Source organism: Chaetodon auriga, chromosome 19 (assembly GCF_051107435.1).
Source record: "Chaetodon auriga isolate fChaAug3 chromosome 19, fChaAug3.hap1, whole genome shotgun sequence".
Lineage (NCBI taxonomy): Eukaryota > Metazoa > Chordata > Actinopteri > Chaetodontiformes > Chaetodontidae > Chaetodon > Chaetodon auriga.
The window spans coordinates 4,024,872-4,043,567 of NC_135092.1; the positions used below are offsets into that span (position 1 = coordinate 4,024,872).

Sequence of the window (18,696 nt, forward strand, 5' to 3'; positions counted from 1 at the left end):
TTACTTTCTTTTTCTCCTGTTTCTTGTCTGTTCCTTGTTTCCTCTCATCTTTTCTTCGCTTTTTTTAATTGCAATTAATATAAAAAGCAGAATGCCCTTAAATAGAAATACATCAACATCCTCTCGGTTGCTGTCCTCACACCTGATTTCCTTCATGTGTTGCGTTTCATCTGCTGACTTGCACGCTGTGACCTTTCACCTCTGCCCACCTCCCTGCTCTGTTGGATAAAACTCAGCCATACACCTACATGTAACGCGTGAATGTTTTTGTGTGATAAAATGAAAAGACAAAGGGCTTGCTCAGTTTTCATATTCTTTATTCATTGGTGCCACAGTGCGTTCAGGGACCTGGAGCAGCCACCAGCACCTCCAACAGCAGGAGCAACAGAGCTTTTTGCAGGAATAAAAATATATTAAACAGAACTTCAAGAGATAAGAACAGAGCATGTTGTTTTAGATTTTTTTTTTTTTAAACATCAAAGTGAAGATTGTCGCTATCTTGTCTGCTTCTGAAGCTCAGACACCAACTCAAAAACCACATTTCTGTCTCTTAGCTTACTATTAAAATGCTTTAAATAACTCAAGGTTGTTTTATTACAGGGCCCCGTTCTTTGTACGAGGATGTCGAACTTGGGTTGACTGCGATGCCTGGAGTCGCTGTCATAGCAACAAAGCCCCATGTCCAAGACTTTTTAAGGTTTTAGAGGAACGTGTAAGTTATTGGGAAATAATCAATGTCTCTCTGTATGTTGCATGAACACAGTTAACTAGATGAGGATTAGTAGGATCATTTTAGCCAGATAACATCACGTTAGCTTGGATTACTTAAACCAGGTTTAAAGAATAGGGCCCTGACTGGACAGGTACTTTAAGTCCCTCAGTACAGCAGTTTTCTAACCCCTGGAAGACGAAGGTCAGGGTTCATATAAAGAATAAACTCTCAGGAGAGCCAGACTGTGGTTAACTCCACCCCTTGAAAGCTGCTGTGGTAACTAGTAATTTGTCTATTGTCTCAGGAAAAGCTGGGCTCCAAAAACAAACAAAACAAAGCAACATTCTGGCAGCCAAGACGCCTGCACGGGTCAGATCTAAGCAGCAGCTTCAAGCAGACGTTTTTTTGGTCGGTGGGTTAATAAAACAACCTGAGAAACTTAATTCACTCAAGCCGCCACAACAAGCTGAGAGGGAAGGGAAAAACGGAGGGATTCATAGGAGGGATGTTTATATTAGCATCTTATTAACGATCAAATTACACTTCACTAAAAAAAACTCAACTTTATCTATCTGGGCGAGCAATACAGATCATCATCTACGCAGAAACATTCATAAGTTTGATTTAGACTCCATGAAGAAGATATATATAGAGATGAACACATGCAGAGTGAGGAAGGAAAGGGAAGACAGAATAAAAACATAAATATATGAAATGAAAGAAAAGAGTTTAAGATGTGAACAACAAATATAAGCTGACAAACGATGACTCCTCCACGACAGGACAGAGAGTGAGACACTGGGGTAGATAAGTCAATTCTCTTTTTTTTTATTTTTGAAGGTAACTTTTTCTATTTATAATTTTTTTTTCAACCTTTTGTAATACTGTATTTGTGTTCAACAAATAGTAATCAATAAGATAGTAGCAGCAGCAGCTTTTTTATTTTTTGAATGTTTAAATTTTTTTGGGCTCTGTTTTCCAGCTGCAGGGGATGATGGGAACTGACCTCAGGGCAGCTGAACAGCTCGGGGTCACACTGGGGTCGTTTGCACTGAAACCAAAACCAACTTGATCACTGAAACCATCAGTACCATTGCTTTGTTTCCATTATTACTTCACTATTTTCTTCTTCTACTGTTTGCTTCATTGAAAGCAGTGATGCAATGGAGAATTCTCTCTGGTAACTCTGATGGGCAACATTTCCCGAGGAGCTGCCTTTATATTGCTTTTTCATGCAAATGGAAACACTGAACACAACCTTTGTCTTTCTTCAATCTTGTTGCCTATTGCTGAGGGAGTTGCCCATCACTGTTGCCAGAAGTCATAGTTTAAATTCTTTGATTGGAGGAGTTTATTTTGAAAGTGGAGCAGGAAGATGATTTCAGTGTGAAGCTGGTTTTGGTAAACAGGTTCCTGTTTGGTCTCTAGGAGGCACTGACTGGCTGCAGAGGCGGGCAGGGGGAAGAGCTGCCTTCCTGTCTGGATAACAGGACACTGCAGACACCCAGACCTCCTCCTCCTCCTCCTCCTCCTGTTATCGCCCCCATCGCAGGTGTTGCCCCCTCCTGGACAGCAGTGGTGGCATTGGTGACGTCTTCATTGTAGAGCCGTTTGATGGCATCATAGAAGTCGTCCACCTCCATCTCCTCCACCTGAACACACAGATGTATATGGTGAGTCAGGGCTAGACCTGCAACTGACAACTATTTTCATTATCAGTAAGTCTCCCCAATACGTTCATGACTAATCAGTCAATTGTTAGGTCTACAGAACATCAGAAAACAGAGAAAAATGACTGATGATCGACTAATCGACTGACTTATCATTTTTTCCAAGTCCCTACATGAAGCTGATTTAGGATTTTGTTAAGAGAGATAGTGTTACCTTGCGCTTGGCAGAGGCCTTGCAGCGCAGCGTGACCTTCTGCAGGTGGTTAAGATGGTGGAGGTGTTTGGGTGGAGAGAGTAGAGCTGGGATGTTGCTGTTGGTGGTGGAGGAGGATGTGGAGACGGAGCTCCAGGGCTGTTGGCTCCCCTCCTCCCTACCATCAGGGGTCTGTGGCTGGGTGTGGTCCCTGGAAGACTCAGAGGTGGAGGTGATGATCCCTGGAAAGACAAAAGTTACAGGAATACTTAAATACTTGTGGATGGACTGAAAGTTCTCAAGTAAAGGTCAGCGTACAAATAACAAACAAAAACATCAATGCAGCAGAACCAGAGATTAAATCTTTTTTAATTCCACACACTCTTCTTCCTTGTCAAAACCTTGCCACTACATTACCCCCAATGACGACCAGTCAGAGATTCTGGTGTGTTGGTGTGGTGTGGCAGAGATGAGGAGTGGGCTATAGAGGTGTGGTAAGGTTACTTCTTTCTAACTCCACACCCCTTTGGAGCCACAAAAGGCTTCATATCAAGTTATTCACACATGCAGTAGTACTCAACAACACCTACAAAGATATCACCTTTAAACATACCCAGTGTGCGGGAGGGGGCAGTGGGGTCCTGCTGCACGGTGGTTTGGCTCTGCAGGGGTTGGTAGATGTAGACAGTGTTTGGAGGCAGGGAAGCTCTCAGTGTGGACAGACTACGAGCCACCAGCTCTCGACTCCGAATCAACTCAGAGCTGTCGATCTGAGAGAGAGGGAAGGAGGGTGAGGGAGAGAAACGCAGGACGAGGAGAGGAACACAGCAAATCAGAAAGACATATATTGTCTCAAGGCTGCCGTGTTCATTACAACCACAGTATGAAATGCTGGATGATCAAACAACACACTGATGGCTTAACTATTCTTTAAGCCTTAACCAGGACCCTGTCCTTCAAACACAGCTTAGCAATGCTAACACGATGTTATGCTGCTAAAATGTTCCTGGCCATTCTCTTACTCTAAAACGAAGGCAACACAAACAAAGAATTGAATCACTCATATCTGGCTTCTACAAATCAAAAGTATCCCAGAATTCTGTGTCTGAATGAGTCTGACATTGAACTGTTTACTGTCAGGACTGTTGTGTGACTAGTAAAGTTCCCTTCTGCTGAGTATGGTTAAAACACAGGAACTGCTTCACACCAGCGCCACCCTGAGGGTCAACACACTCACTGCCTTGCTCAAAGACAAAGTCAGGGACAATGAGCTTGAGGACAAATGTATAATCACCAATGACTGACTGTGAGGGCAAACAGAGAGGGATGAGCAGCAGCTGCAGAGAGAATCAACCACACTGATGTCTCACCAAAAAAGAAACTCCGGAAGTTTCTGTGTTTTTGCTCTCTAATATAAACAGTCACCTTACTTCCTCTGCTCTTGCTCACCTACAACTTCTCCAAATCCCTTTGCCTCATATTTCAGGATTTCTACTGGACTCCCCTCCCCCGTTGTTTTCTGCCTGTATGTCTACGTTCTCCTCTGGAGCCTCTCATACAAAAACCAGCAGCTTTCAAAGTCTGCAAGACACAGACGAGATATTGTAATTTTTCTAAGTCCTTTTTTGTTCTGTTTCTCTCAACATCCTTCTTCACCACATTCAAGCAGTAAGTTTAAACTGAAATGTCCTCATATGACAGGCGTTGATCCATTTTAAGATATAATTAACAGGAGTTTCCCCTTTGCTCTGGTTTTTCAAAGAAGCACAAAGTGAGCTTTCTGCTGCTTCTCCATCAACACTTCTGTTTGTCTGCTTTGGTCACATGATCCACACTGAGCATTCAGAGTTTCCGATTGGCCACATGTTGCCACTAACAGGTACCTGTGCCTTCCTCAGCAGGTCAATGGTAAGAGCCAGCCAGTCAGGACAGCAGGTCTCCAGCTCCAGCGTGATGAGGGCCAAGGCCAGCATGGATCCTCTGAGCTACAGAAACACGAGAGACAAAGTTCAGACAGGTGACACGTCCAAGTGCATGAAAACCTCAGAGGGTTGACTGACCTCAGTGTTGTTTTCAAATCCACAATATGTTTTAATCTGACCACTGTTACATATTCTGTGCAGTGCAGATTGTATGTGTGTGTGTGTGTGTGTGTACCTGTATGAGCGTGTGGTCGGCCAGACAGTGATAGAGTCGACGTGTTAGCAGGGCGAGGTGCTGAGAGCGGTTCACCCCCAACATGGAGTCCAAAAACCCAGAACGACACGACAACACCATCGCATGGAACTATGGGAGAGGGAGAGGAGGAGAAAATCATCATCATCATCATCATCATCATCATCATCAGTCTTCTTTTTCTAACGCTTAGCTGGCTGGTAAAGAATTACATTTTAAGTAAATTAAGTACATTTAAAAGGTAAAACATGGTTTGTTACATTATTGAGACAATTTTTAAAATAAATTGAAGGAGATGAAGCAAAGAAAAAAAACATTATGATGACCTGTGGGAAGACAGTCAGTAATGTCTTTTGCCACCAGGTGTCACTAGCTGCACTGAATAGAAATCTACAGACACAAACAGGCCATCAGACTGGAATGATCACATACACATTACCAGAGACCAATAATTTAGTGAAGACAAACCTCATGATGCAGGAAATGTTCAGTAAGTGTTAAACGAACAAGCCATCTAACACACTTTTAACTCTGAAGGCCTAAAATGTAGCTCAAATCATGTCAGACACAGTGAGGGTGTGTGTCACTGTGACAAACGTACAATGTGCAGGAAGTCCAGTGCTGTGGCGGTGTGCAAATCCCAGTTCAGTTTGTCCAGGATGATTCTCTCCATTCTCAGGATCTCTGATGGAGAACAGCCACAGCTGCTGGAGGCAGCCAGCTCCTTCAGAGAGGGCACACACTGGGACGGACACACACACACACACACACACACACACACACACACACACGTTACCATTTGTTTGATTATGTGCGTGTGTATACACATACTGAATGTGTATTGTGCTGTTTGTGTTCACCTCATCCTCCTCACAGGTCTTAGCAGCCAGGAAGAAGCAGGCGATGGCGATGCAGCGTAGGTACTTTGGACGGGCCTGAAGACAAACAACCCCATCAATCAGTAAGTGTTTTGTGCAGACCTCATCTCTGACAGATGAAAAGGCAGACCACTCAATTCCTGCATGTCCATTATTGCTTTGTGTAATAGCATGGATCTGAAGCAACAACAATGGTGGTCAACTGGTTAGTTCACATTTGGTTAGCACTGCTAGGCCATGTGCCAGACAGGTGTTAAATAACTACAGATAAATATAGAATTGGCTACTATAGTTTGTATCTTAAGTTACTACACCAAAGGAAAATAAGCTCACTGCGTATGCTCAAAATGCTCTTCAGGTATCTGATCGCTGATGTAGACTTTATGGCCATCTAATGGCTCGGCTTGCTTGTTTGAGCATTTGGAATCATTGTTTTATTCCTGTGTGTACCAAGATATTCTGGAAAAGGAAGGTCATGTGGACAATTTACATTTTTTATGTAGAGGTGAAAAACATCTGTTTTTAAAAAATATCTGTATACAAGTGGTGAAGGCCTTAAAGGAAATCAACTATAATTGTTATTGGCAACACCCGTGCTTTTGCTTCTGGCATCATGCATATGTTGGACCCTGTTCAAAGGATTCTTATTAAAAAGGTCAGACAGAAACAGTTTTTCCTCAACTTGTGGAGCTAATGTTAGCCCCACTATCCCATGGCTGAAGTCTGCCTGCAAAAAGGTGTCATTATACTGACTGGAAAAGTGCACCTCTGACTGAAATCAATCCAACTGACTGTTTCTTCTAGAATGACCGCCTTGTGGTCATAATGCCTCCACCAACTAGCCAAGTTGCAGTTGACACCCATGTCTGTCCAGACTCAGAATACGTATGTAATGAAGACTTTGAAGGAATTTCATAAAAGGTATTAAATGTCTTTTTTGGTGAAATGGAAGTTCTCAGTATTCATGTATGATTCCAGTGAATCATTTCCAGTGAGAAACATGCTGTCTTCACTTAGAGACTGTTTTTCCAGAGGAGGACAGAGGACTGATAGAGAGCTTCATCACATGGTGCAACAACAATCACCTGAAGATCAATATCAGCAGAACCAATGAGCTCATGATGGACTACAATGCTGCAAAGAAGCTTCAAACTGTAAAATGTGGATGTTTCACTCACATCTTCATCCCAGCAGCACAGAGGATCTCTATAATCAGCACAGTCTGAAGCTGGACGCCCAAGATTAGTGTCATCAATTCAATTCAATCTGAACAAATGTGACATATGGTCACAATCTCCCCTTCTGTCCTTTAGTTATGCCGTTGAATAAGGACCATCTTTGAGTCCAAGTGAACGTTAGTGCCAAATTTGAAGAAATTAGATGAAGATGTTCCTGAGATGTCACGTTCATGAGAATGGGACAGACAGATGGATGGACAACTCGAAAACATAATGCCTCCAGCCACAGCTCTTGCCAGCGAGGATGCGGAGAAGTGAGTCAGAATTTTGATCAGTAAATCGGCCACTGTTCACTGTACATATATGCTGTGTGAGAACAGAAACGATAAGGAGGTGCGGATGAGGGAGCACTCAATTGTAGCCTTGGCCAGCATGTAATGTTCACATGAAGCCTGAGGCGGGATGTAGTGTTTGTCGTATAGTTTTAATAGAAGATAATGAGACTCATTATGTGGAAACCCAAACTTATTGATTTGGACAAGTCTCCATATTCAGAGCTCAGGTTTCATCAAGTTACATGCTGTGACTTTTACCTGAGCAGGTGTCCCATCCATGTATTTCCTGTTTTTTTAATCACAATGTCTCTCTCACTCTCTGGTACTAATATGAGACAATTACAGAAGTTGAGCTATGTTTTACAAAATAGAAATACTAGCTGTCTCATAAACAAAAACAAAAAAGCTGCTGTAAGATGACTCAATTTAAATCTTAAAAGTGAGTCTAATAAATTCTTCCACCTTTGTAGCAAAGCCGTTTGTGTTTGTATCAAAGCTGCACCGATCAATATCTACTTGAAGAGCACTGGTTACTGCCTACAACACCATTCGTTTCAGGCTACGCAAAACATGAATCAGCGTTTTTGGGCTGGACAGAAGGAAAAAAAGCAGAGAACATGAGTCAGCAGTCTGCTCTCTAATCCAACAGAAGCAGCTGATGAGGAAGTTGAGCTCACAAAAAGAATGAGGTGTGAAAGTCTATCACACACGCACGCACACACATTGTGTTTCTTATCAGAAAAACACCAAGTCCAGCTCCTGATAATCCAAGAACATTTTATTCTTCAGATAAAAACACCAACTTCCTGTCTGTGGTGTGGGATGCTGTCCTGACCTGAAAGGACATTCAGAACTGACCTGTTCCTGTCTTAATGGAGACTGTCAGCCAGCGTTGAACATCAACTTTTCTCTCCAGCGGCTCTAAATTCTACCAGCACCTCATATTTTTTTTACCAGGCACCACTTTGTCATTGCCACTCGAAATAAACATTCATGCATAACAATGAGTTCAAGATTTCTGCACTTTGTTGTAGCACATTTTAAACGTCCTGCCCCATCAGGGCTGTGATTGGTCCGATCACAAGAAGTGGCATTGACTAGTGCATCAACTTTATGAAAAGCTGACCATGCTTACTTCCAACAAAGGATGCATGATTCAGCTAAATATGCAGCCAGCCAAACTCAAACCTTGCTTATCTTAACCCTGTTGTCATCTGTCTTACTGCTTCAACTGCAAAACCTTGACCAACAGTTGAACTGGTATCACTGGTATCACTGGTGCTCTATGGGCTGCTCTCCCCTGGTGCTTTCAGGCTCACAAAGCTCAAATGATTGACTCACAATGGTGATAAAGGTGATTTGTTGTCATCCGAGCCCTTAGAGTGAACAGTCCACTGGGAATTCTCCCAGTTCTCCCAATGGCCACTCTGACTATGTGCCTGATAATTGATATAATGATTCAATTGCTTGTTTAATGCCCCCTTTGTTTACCACCATGGCTGGTAGATGTATCAAATTCACCTGCCACTTCACAAATTCAGCCATCCACATAATTTCCAGCCCTGCCATCAGCTGTAAGGCAGCTGTAAGAAAAGCCTTGTCATCATAGACGACAACAGCGGAAATCAAAGACAAAGCTATAAAGAACCTCCCACCAATAATATTTAACCAAACCCAAGACAAACGAACGTCTGAGGCATTTCGTTTAGAGTTAAAAACAGAGATGGAGTTAATATTTTTGTTCTGTTAATCATCAATAAAAGCAGTTCCATTTGGTAGTTCTGCAAACACTCACTGCAACCTTTGTATTAAAGTAGCAGTGGTGTGTGTGTGTGTGTGTGTGTGTGTGTGTGTGTGTGTGTGTATATATATATATATATATATATATATATGGTTTTTTTTTTGGTTTTTTTTTTTTACCTTGATGGGAGCAAGGAAGCGGTCCAGGATACTAACAGCTAACACCAGGGTCTCTGGGTACAGCTGCAGTTTGCTGTGGAGCTCCGTCAACCAGCGCACGGCCTCATCCCGCTGGGCCGGGGAGATGTCTGTATCCTACAACAGACAACAAACAACCAGGTTAACAACCTCAACGGCCTCATCTCACTAAGCCTTAGGGATATTTGTACTACCACTGAAATCATTTGTTCTTGTCCATGTTTCCTCAAGTGGACAACAACACATCTTCATACTTATTTACCCACTTTCTTACATTGATGGACAGACATGATTATAGTGCTCATTAAGGGAAACCCTGAGCAGATGTTTTGTGAACCAGAAAGCATGTTAAACATTCTGCTAAAACAAGAAAACAGTTTTGACAGTTGTGGCGAGAGTTATTTATTATGTTGAGGACACAGAATTATGAGGCAGAACCTTTTCTCATGATGGAGACAAAATGTTTTGAAGATATTTTGTCTCTAGCTTAGAAATAGGTAATAAGGAAATATGCTACCTTTTGAAATAGGTAAGAGAAACTACATGTATGTGCCTGTGGAATGGCATCCATTACATGTCATCCAAAGACCAAAATAAGTATAAGTAGCTTTTAAAAAAAGGTTGCTTTAAATTAATGTAAAAATCAGTCTACCACTACCTTCTGTCATTTCCATTGATACATGATGATCAAACAGCCAATTCCACAGCAAAACTTTATGTTTATGAGGGAAAAAAAGGCCCTGAGTCCTGAAAAGCGTCTCTCTTTAAGACAGCAATGCTATTTCAGGGCAAAACTTGGCCTGTTTTCCACTGCAGGGCCAAACAGCACTAGACAGGCCTTTACCCAACTGAATCACCTAGTTTCAGATATTAAGTGAGGACCTAAGGGAGGCCTTTGTAACTGATACACTTCCGGCAAAAGGACAAACAGGATCTTCCTAAACCAGCTTGACAACCAGACCAAACCTAATCCAAAAACATTCCAGGCATTGTATTCGTTAGCCATCTGACAACTGAAGTAATTCACCACCTGATATTTCTTTTTCACATGTTTCTATCAAATGAATGGGTTAGGGTTAGTAAATGTATGACAATTCACTTATGGACAACCTTTAAGTCTGCATACTCAGCGTGTTGGGCTGGGTTTTTAAAACTGCGGCCAGGACCAGGAAAAAAACCTGTATCTAATATTGATCCGTAGGAGTCAATGTGTGATATCTGACCTGGGTCACAGATACAATTCAGCTTCGTTAATTTATATATTTTGCCTTAATAAGAGTAACAATAATAATAAAAATTTGAAAAGTTGGGAGATAGGAGGAATGTGTGTTGTAATTATTCTAAAGGACAGCTTTTAAAAGCACCTTTAGAAACCAAAAACTACACATTAACTACATGAGGTTTGGTGGTGGCTCCTAATGTTGGTGTCAGTACACTTTCATTGCTCATAGCTGTTGCCCCCCATGTGGAGAGAAAACACTGCAGCCAGGGCTACTTTGAAATGGTCTGTTGACCTATGTCACAAAAACTTATCTTCCTGCCTACCCTTGGTGGTATCTAGTCATGCAGATAGTAGGGCTACAACTAACTATTTCTCCTCTTACCAATTAACCTGTCATTTAATTTCTTAATCTATTCATTAATCATTTGTGTGTAAACATCACTGGAACCATCAAATGTTTGCATTTTTGCTTATGAATTGACTTAATTGGTTGATTACCAAAATAGTTGTCCATTAATTTTCTGTCAATCAATTCATCAATCAATGATTGGAGCTCTCACTCCCAATAGAACTGATATGAGTGGGAAGTTCACCTGTGGCGCTTGCTCGACCACATGGCATGAAAAAAAACTCAACAGCAGAATGTCTCTCCAGAAAAAAATGCTTTCACCCTTCTACCAACCAACTATAGCTTACAAAACTACAGAGCTTCCCTCTGATAGCTGGTTACATGTCAGAGTTTATGCTGAGGCAGAAAACTTAAAACTGTTGATAAAACCAGTATTTGTTCGGTCATGATGGCGTCAATTTTCTGACCATGTTCAACCAAGACTGAAGGTAATATACTTACTTTAATCTTTGCTTTGTTTTGTTCTTGTAAAAACATCTAAAAATATACGAATTACAAAATTCAGCATATTTGTGAATTGTATATGTCGTAACAGAAACTTCCTCAAGAAGATGCCAAAACTTCAGATTTTTTTTTTTTTTTTTTTTTTTTTTTTTTTTTTAAACATTTTTATTTATTTATTTATTTTTGCCTGAGTTGTCTCACAGCTGAAATCACTGGCACACTCAGTGGAATGTGTAACATTAGACTAGCAGCAGGGGTCAAGGGTCAGAGGGCAACTGATCCTGTTAACCAACAAATCTGCAACTTGACACTGTTCAGCCTCTCAGCTCTTAGCTGTCCAAACTAAAAACAACTGGCCTACTTCTAGCATGTTTCCATTGTGAGACAAAAAGACTAAATCTGTCAGTGACATCCATTTTCTACTGCTTTCTGCTTCCTTCACAGTGGATGTTGTTGGTCAGGTTCAGATGTTCCTCAAAGTGTTTCACCGCCTAACATTGACAACACTTGAGCTCAGCAGTTCTCCAGCTGGGTAAAGCCCAGGAAATATCCTGCCTCCTGAGTCAGCTGATGGTTTGCAAGAGCTAGGTCTGTCTCTGCTGAGGGAGTCCCCAGGTGAAAAGCCCTCATGCAGCAACCAAAAAATCCAATAGGTTAATACAGTTACTCTGGATTTAGCTGTATTTGTCAGAATTACTCTAATCTATCAGGCCTTTCAGAAGGCAAACAACCATATTCTGGAGTCCGACAGTACAGCAAGTCTCCTCTACATGTAAGCAGGTACTAAAGCTGGGAGGAAAGAAGAAAAATAATGAGTGAATGTCAGTTTGGCTTTCTGACTCTAAGTGCATTTTATCCAGCAACACTGGACACCAACTGCCTCCTTGACCTCACCAGTTTACATGCTGCTAACTTGGCCAAAGGCACCAGTGCCTGTCATTACTGCCTCAGTGCCATCATTTACAGGCTTTTACTGGCCTCTTCATTATCAGCACAAATGTATAAATAGGCAGGTCCAGGGTTTATCTATATAGCTCAATATAACATCCAGTGTCTCATTAGGCTTTATTGTCCCACATCGACAATGTTTTCTGAGCCACTTTACGATGGTTAAGGTCTTGGCCTTTTGTTTAGGTTATTCCTGTTTTGTTCCTCCAAGATATGTTTGAATGTGAGGATGTGAGATGCACATTTGCCAGAGACAAGCCCTTTAGTAGTTTCATTTAACTTAAGGTCATACTAAAGAAAATGTTTGTTGTGTCATTGCTTTATATATCAAGACCACATGAATTAACAAACACTGAAAAATAAATAATGTAATGCTTGGATGGAGAATAGAGGTTTCCCTGGTTAGTTAACCTAGCTGTACTATGGGATCCAAAAGCAGACAACAACAGAACAACAGGAGGTCAAATGTGTTGCATTGGCCAGATTTATCGAGCAGAGACGTGAACATGCTGCAATGACTGCAGCAGCAGATCGGGATTAACAGTCAGAGATTAGCCCACTTCTAATTCCACTTAATGTGAATAGTGCACGTTTATATCAAAATGTGAATACGCAAACAAAGTGCAGGTAGGTGCAACAGTGTCACAAACAGAAGCAGAGGAGGGAGAGGAGTGTGCTTTACCTCCCTAAACTCCTCCTGTAAAATACTCTTATTTGCAACAATACTTCACAACACAGTGTTAGCGTGGATATTGTAGAGTGAAGCGAATGACCAGTTTCTCAGGACAATGTATTTTCTAAGCTTGCAGATTTGTTTCTGGCATTTCTTCTAAATACTTGTTATATTTTGCATATTGCAATTAATACACTCCATTTTCTATAGCTCACCAACAGGAGTTGTTGGGTTATAGATTGTATGAGTGCAAAAGGATGTTTCATAGTGTTAAACAACAACAGGAAAAAAGGAAGGGATATCTGAGTTGTTAAAGAATGTAGGTGAAGAATGAAAAGCACCATCATCATGATTTAACACACTTTTGGTCATGGTTATGGTCATGCATCAGTGTTGTGATGACAAACTTTCACAAAGTGTGTCTCATACTGTCTCATACAAAGTGTGTCTCATACTGTACCAATACTGTTTTCTAACATAACCAATAACATGAAATAGTCTAACACATTATTCCAGGTGGTCCCTGAATGCAACATACATGTTGTGTTTATGTTGATGTAACATTAATGCATCATACCAACTGTCAAGACAAGAAAAGTAGATGTGGGATGCTTAAAAAAACATTTGTGTAAGTTTCTCTGGAATAATTCACAGAGATGAAGCAAAACCTGTCGTGGAACTCAGTGATAGTAAGTGTCTGTGTGGTTTGGCCTTCATGGTGGACATTGCCAGGAACCTCTCAGAGCTGAACCTCAAGCTCCAGCAGCTTCTCAGCTCTCTGCTTTCACATGTGAAAGCATTTGATGCAAAATTAAAGTTGTGGCAAGTGGAAAGAGGAAACACTTTATGTTCCTACTCTGCAGGAACAAAAGCTGCTGCGACATCTGAATATTCTGCTGAGTGTGGAAACTCCTTCAGGCATTTGCTGCGAGGTTTCAGGACATGACAAATAAACAAAAGGAACTAAACATATTTGCTACACTAATATGTTCAGTGGAATCAGCTGATGTTCCAGACAACCTACAACATAAAGTCACTGAGCTGCAAAGAAACGTCAAACTCAGAGCCAGTTCCAAAATCCTCCATCTGCTCGAATGTTAGAAACTGTAGGTACGATTGGAGGATTTGCAGATGCAATGAAGTTTGCATCTCTTTTTGGGATGGACTACTGCTCTGAGCAGCTTTTTTCAACACTGACTCTTGAAAAGACCCAGTTCTGCTCAAGACTGACTGACCCAAAGGGGGTGGAGCGAGGGGTATTCAGTTAGTTACGATCAGCAACCTCACTGCTACAGACAACACGGAATCCTGCACTCTGGCCTTTGAACTAATTGCTGTTTAAACACAAACTTCAGTGCCTCTCAGGTGTATCTGGACACCAGTATCAGCATTCAGCAGACGGCAGACTCTATTGCTTATTTGTTTGGGGAAGAGGGTGGTGTGGGTGAAACAATGAAACCAGGATGAAGAACACCTACCCCAGGAGGCAAAAAGAAAACCTGTTATGTCACAGGATGATAGCCATTCTGTTAAATACAGTTTATAACTGGGGAAACAAAACCTCATGATACAGCTACAGTGACAGGGCTGACCTGGGTCATGACCTGATAGAGAGGAAGAAATTAACCTGGTGATGAAGCCAATGGGTTCAATGAAGGACCATACTGCTCCTTCAATTGATGAATATATTATACATTAAAAGAAAAAATAACTACAATTAATAGTTCAATATGCACTTAATAACTCTCAATCATTTGGGTTTGATAAGTAATACTGAATAATATCTTTAATTAAGGTTATTTAAAACTAAGTGCCACATTATTATTTAATTGAACAAAAAACTAAAGCTAAACTGAAATTAGTTTAGAAAATGAATTATAATGAAAAAGATACGACAAATTCAGCGATAAGAAAATCTCAAAGTCTTGTTTTCTATTAACATTTGAAAGTTAAATGGCTCTTATAAACCAATTCATGTTCTGGAATATTCCTGGGGTAAGGAGGATCATTCAGTGTGCGACTTCATTTCATAAATGGATAGTTACATAGCTGGATTACATGAGAAGACTGGACTGGAAGAGAGAAGGGCAATTTGGTTGGGAAAATAACAGCTGATGTCTTTTCCTCCCTGTCTGCCTGTCCTGTATCATGGGCACAGAGTGTTGTGTCATATATTCAAGAGATAACAGACACAAACTAAAAACAGGTCAGATATGAAATGAACACCACCTGTCAGCCTTGCGGTTCCCTGGGACCACAAAGGTTTAGCCCACATGTTCTAACTCTATTATCAGAACAACGGGTTGAAGGTTTCTGAACGGAGTGGAGAGTTGTTTTGTGAAAAAAATTATCTCTAAAGTTTTCTACATTGAAAAACGGAAGTTAAAATCTGCTGCGCATTTATGGCTGGAGTGCAGTGTTGAGGTGTGAGTGCCATTTCAAGGGGGCTTTAGATTATTATCAGGAGTTAATCACATAAACAAATATTTTCAGCAAAGGTGGCCCTGAAATGATCAGAACTCGTGGCTAGCCAAACTCTAACGACCATGCTTGCTAGCAAAACAACAACAGCATTTAATTATTCCAGGTACACAATGACATTAATTTGACTTTGATTTTGCCTCCAAATCTCCATTCAAAATGGTGATATACATTCCAAATGAGTGGTGGAGGCTGTACAGCTATCAACAACACTCTGAGCCAGTTTGCAATAGTTTGTAAAACCTCCTATCAGCGACTTACTGATCTGTCAAATCAATTAATAATTTCAACTTCTTTCAGAAATTCTTATTGTTCAGTCCATCATTTTCAGCAAAGGTACAAAGACTCAACATATAAAGTAAAACTATTTTAAATGTGTCAAGCTCAAATTTGGAGCAGCAAGCAAATGTAATGAGAAAATCATTTATCAGCTAATCAACAAAATGAAACATGGTTTAACTAACAATAAACTAACAATAATTAAAATTATGAAATAACCAACAGCAGCAGCCCTGTGGAATTCTTGCACCGTTTTGAAGAATGATGAAATCTATGCTTTCTGTGATTGTGAAAAAATTACATCACGATGAATACAAGGAAAACAAGCTTGGCACATCGAGATCAATACATAACTGTTAGAATCACAAGAAAACAGGGATCTTTATCTCTCTGGCTCTCTGGTTTTCTAGAAAATTTTAAAGTCTGCCATTTTTGATCACTGAAACCTTTTCTGATATCAGACTCTGTGGGAGCTATAGGAAACATCTGGCTGTGACATCATATTGGGGACAACATGAGCCAACCTACTAAAGGAAGTCTGTTATTGAGTGTTAAAGATAATACCTTTGGAAAAACGTCAGACTGCTGCCTGAGTTAGACAGTATAGAAATGTGCAAAAGGCAGAATCAGTGACTCAAACTGCAGCTCCTGAAAATTCCTTCTCAATGCTGAGATGTATTTTGTCAGAGTAATATGTTAGTTAATGAACGGAAATAACCGGACGTAAATCCTCACCTGTGAGGAGGGCTTCTTTGGCACGTAGATCCTCCACATCTTGGCTTCCCTAGAGGCGGCCTTTTCCAGAAGAAAAGACAGCCTCTGGCGTCCCCAGGGTTCGAAGAACTTCATTCTTTCCTCCCCTGGTTGAGCCTACCTCCCCACTGGATACAGCTACCTGCACATGGACACAGCACATTGTAATATTTCATACTACCATTCACGTGTGTAATACATCAAAAACTGGTGACCTGGTCTATTGGATACACAGTCAGTCAAGAAAATTGAAGGACAGATGTACATACAGTACCAGTCAAAAAATTTGGACACACCTTCTCATTATTTTTTATCATTTTCTACATTATTGATTAATACTGGAGACATCAAAACTACGACCGCACGTGGAATTGTGTAGTAAACAAGAGTAAACAAAGCAAAACATTTTATATTTTAGATTCCTCAAAATAACCACGCTTTGCACACCGTTGGCATTCCCTCGTCCAGCTTCATTGGGTAGTCACCTGGAATGCTTTTCAATTAACAGATGTGCCTTGTCAAAAGTTAATTATGAATTTCTATGCTTTTTAATGCTTTTGAGAAGATCAATTGTGTTGTGCCGAGATAATGTCAGCAGACAAGTATTAACGTCAACTTTTTGAAGGAGACTGTAAATTAGGCCTTCGTAGTCGAATGGCAGCAAAGAAACCACTGCTGACAGAGACTAAGAAGAAGAAGAAGAAGTGGTTGGGCCAAGAAACACAAGGAATAGACATTAGACCAGTGGAAATCTGTACTTTGGTCTGAGCCCAAATATGAGATTTTTGGTTCCAACCATGGTGTCTTTATAAGACACAGAGAAGGTGAATGGATGGCATCTGCGTGGGTGGTTCCCACATTGTCAGCTTACTGAAACTACACAGTTTGTGCTTACTGTATAGTTTGGTGACCGAGGGGGCAAAGGACATACATTCAATGTTCTGGGTATTTAGTTTGGAAAAAACAAAGTCAGACATTCCCGTTTTAGCTTTTAACATGTCTCAATAGATAGAAAATGTGGTACATAAAAATACTAGGACATAAAATTACACATACTCGGATATAGGAAATATCAATATCAAATATCAATATCCCCAATAACTAAGGCAAAGCATAAATATAATAAACCGAATTTTGTGTTTGGAGAATGACTGTTGTTGCTTTCATATCGTCTTAATAATGGAACTAACTGGACATGCAAAGCAGACAGGGGTCACTGTCAGAGAAAAGTTTGCGGTCATGTTTGTTTACTCAGGACACTGAAGATGCTGCAGATTACATCAGTTCAGTTAACAGCTCCCACATTGTTCGAGCACACCACGGTAACCATAACCATTTCTTTGAGATCAACCTTTGTGCTTGTGCTAACCTTACTTAGCATCGTTACATAATAGCCAGCTACCTAACATAGCCTCTGACATTTGATAGCGTTGAGTGCAGCTTACTGTACTCAAAACAGTAACGGTCTCAAGAGTGAAATCCAACTACTTCATATGTCGTTGAAAATACCTTAAATCACCTCAAGGAGGTCCCATTGTTTTGGGAACCCCGGGGCCTCCCGTACAGAAGCAGGTGCATTACAAAGGGTTTTCTTCCATTATAGCCCTGAATACGACTAATCCTTGGAACGGAGAATATTTGTCAGCCTGGCGTCGCTAGCAACTCGCTAGCTAAAATGACGCCGCGCACAAACTGGTGCAAGTCTAACATAACTACGGTTGAAAACGTTGGTCACTACCCGCCGACCGTGTCAAATAATAGGGTTTTATACTCCCTGTTTATGGGGACAACTGCGCTAACTATGAACCAGGCTAGGGACATTTAAATGGCTGACCAAGATCCAGCAAATAGTCGTAGCCCTAAGCCTTACCTCCCCTGCGAAGCGGAGAAAACCACAGTTGGATTTCATCCGGTCCACTCAATTCAAGGATTAATAACGGGGTGAAAGCGGGGACCCGTTCTTGAGTTTAGTCGTCCATCTTGGCGTCCATGGTGCTAAGTGCTGGGGAAAAGGGGTTGTTGTAAAAAATATAGAAAAATAAAAGAACGGAATATAGACTGCGACGTCTACTTCCGCGGAGGGGACAGGGGGAAGAGAGTGGACACAAGCTCCGCCCCTCCAAGCAGGACCACAAACAGAAACTGGACAGAGGGACAGCGGGACGGAGGACACTCCGCCCGCCCGAGAGCCAGGGACTCCAGTCCAGCACTTCACACCGAACATTTATCTGATATTATATGCTCAGCTGACAGTATTATGTTGTCAATGGATGGGACAATGTATGGGTTCATTTGTATGGACTGTATCATTACACATGAGACTTAAACAGGTAAAAACAGCAGTTGTTGAGTTCCCTTGTTTCCTCAGCTAAAGTCTAAACAGCATTCCTGGTTTAATATTGCATTAT

General features: G+C 41.0%; 1 protein-coding gene across 1 annotated transcript; it reads right to left on the reverse strand.

The window, feature by feature from the left end:
- Positions 1-300: 300 nt before the first annotated feature.
- ccni (cyclin I) lies at positions 301-18,484 on the reverse strand. The gene is made up of 10 exons (XM_076758009.1): positions 18,159-18,484; positions 16,271-16,430; positions 9,062-9,196; positions 5,611-5,685; positions 5,352-5,492; positions 4,733-4,861; positions 4,459-4,560; positions 3,189-3,345; positions 2,597-2,817; positions 301-2,364 (listed from the first exon to the last, which is right to left on the reverse strand). The coding sequence occupies exons 2-10, from the start codon at positions 16,382-16,384 to the stop codon at positions 2,137-2,139; spliced, it is 1,302 nt and encodes a 433-aa protein (XP_076614124.1). The 5' UTR covers positions 16,385-16,430; positions 18,159-18,484; the 3' UTR covers positions 301-2,136.
- Between the last annotated feature and the right edge of the window lie 212 nt (positions 18,485-18,696).

Coding starts and splice junctions, on each gene's coding strand:
- ccni (XM_076758009.1), bottom strand. CDS start 16,384: ATGAAGTTCTTCGAACCCTGGGGACGCCAGAGGCTGTCTTTTCTTCTG. Junction 4,862..5,351: donor CACTGGACTTCCTGCACATT/GTACGTTTGTCA, acceptor CCTCTCCCATAG/TTCCATGCGATGGTGTTGTC. Junction 4,561..4,732: donor CCGACCACACGCTCATACAG/GTACACACACAC, acceptor GTGTTTCTGTAG/CTCAGAGGATCCATGCTGGC.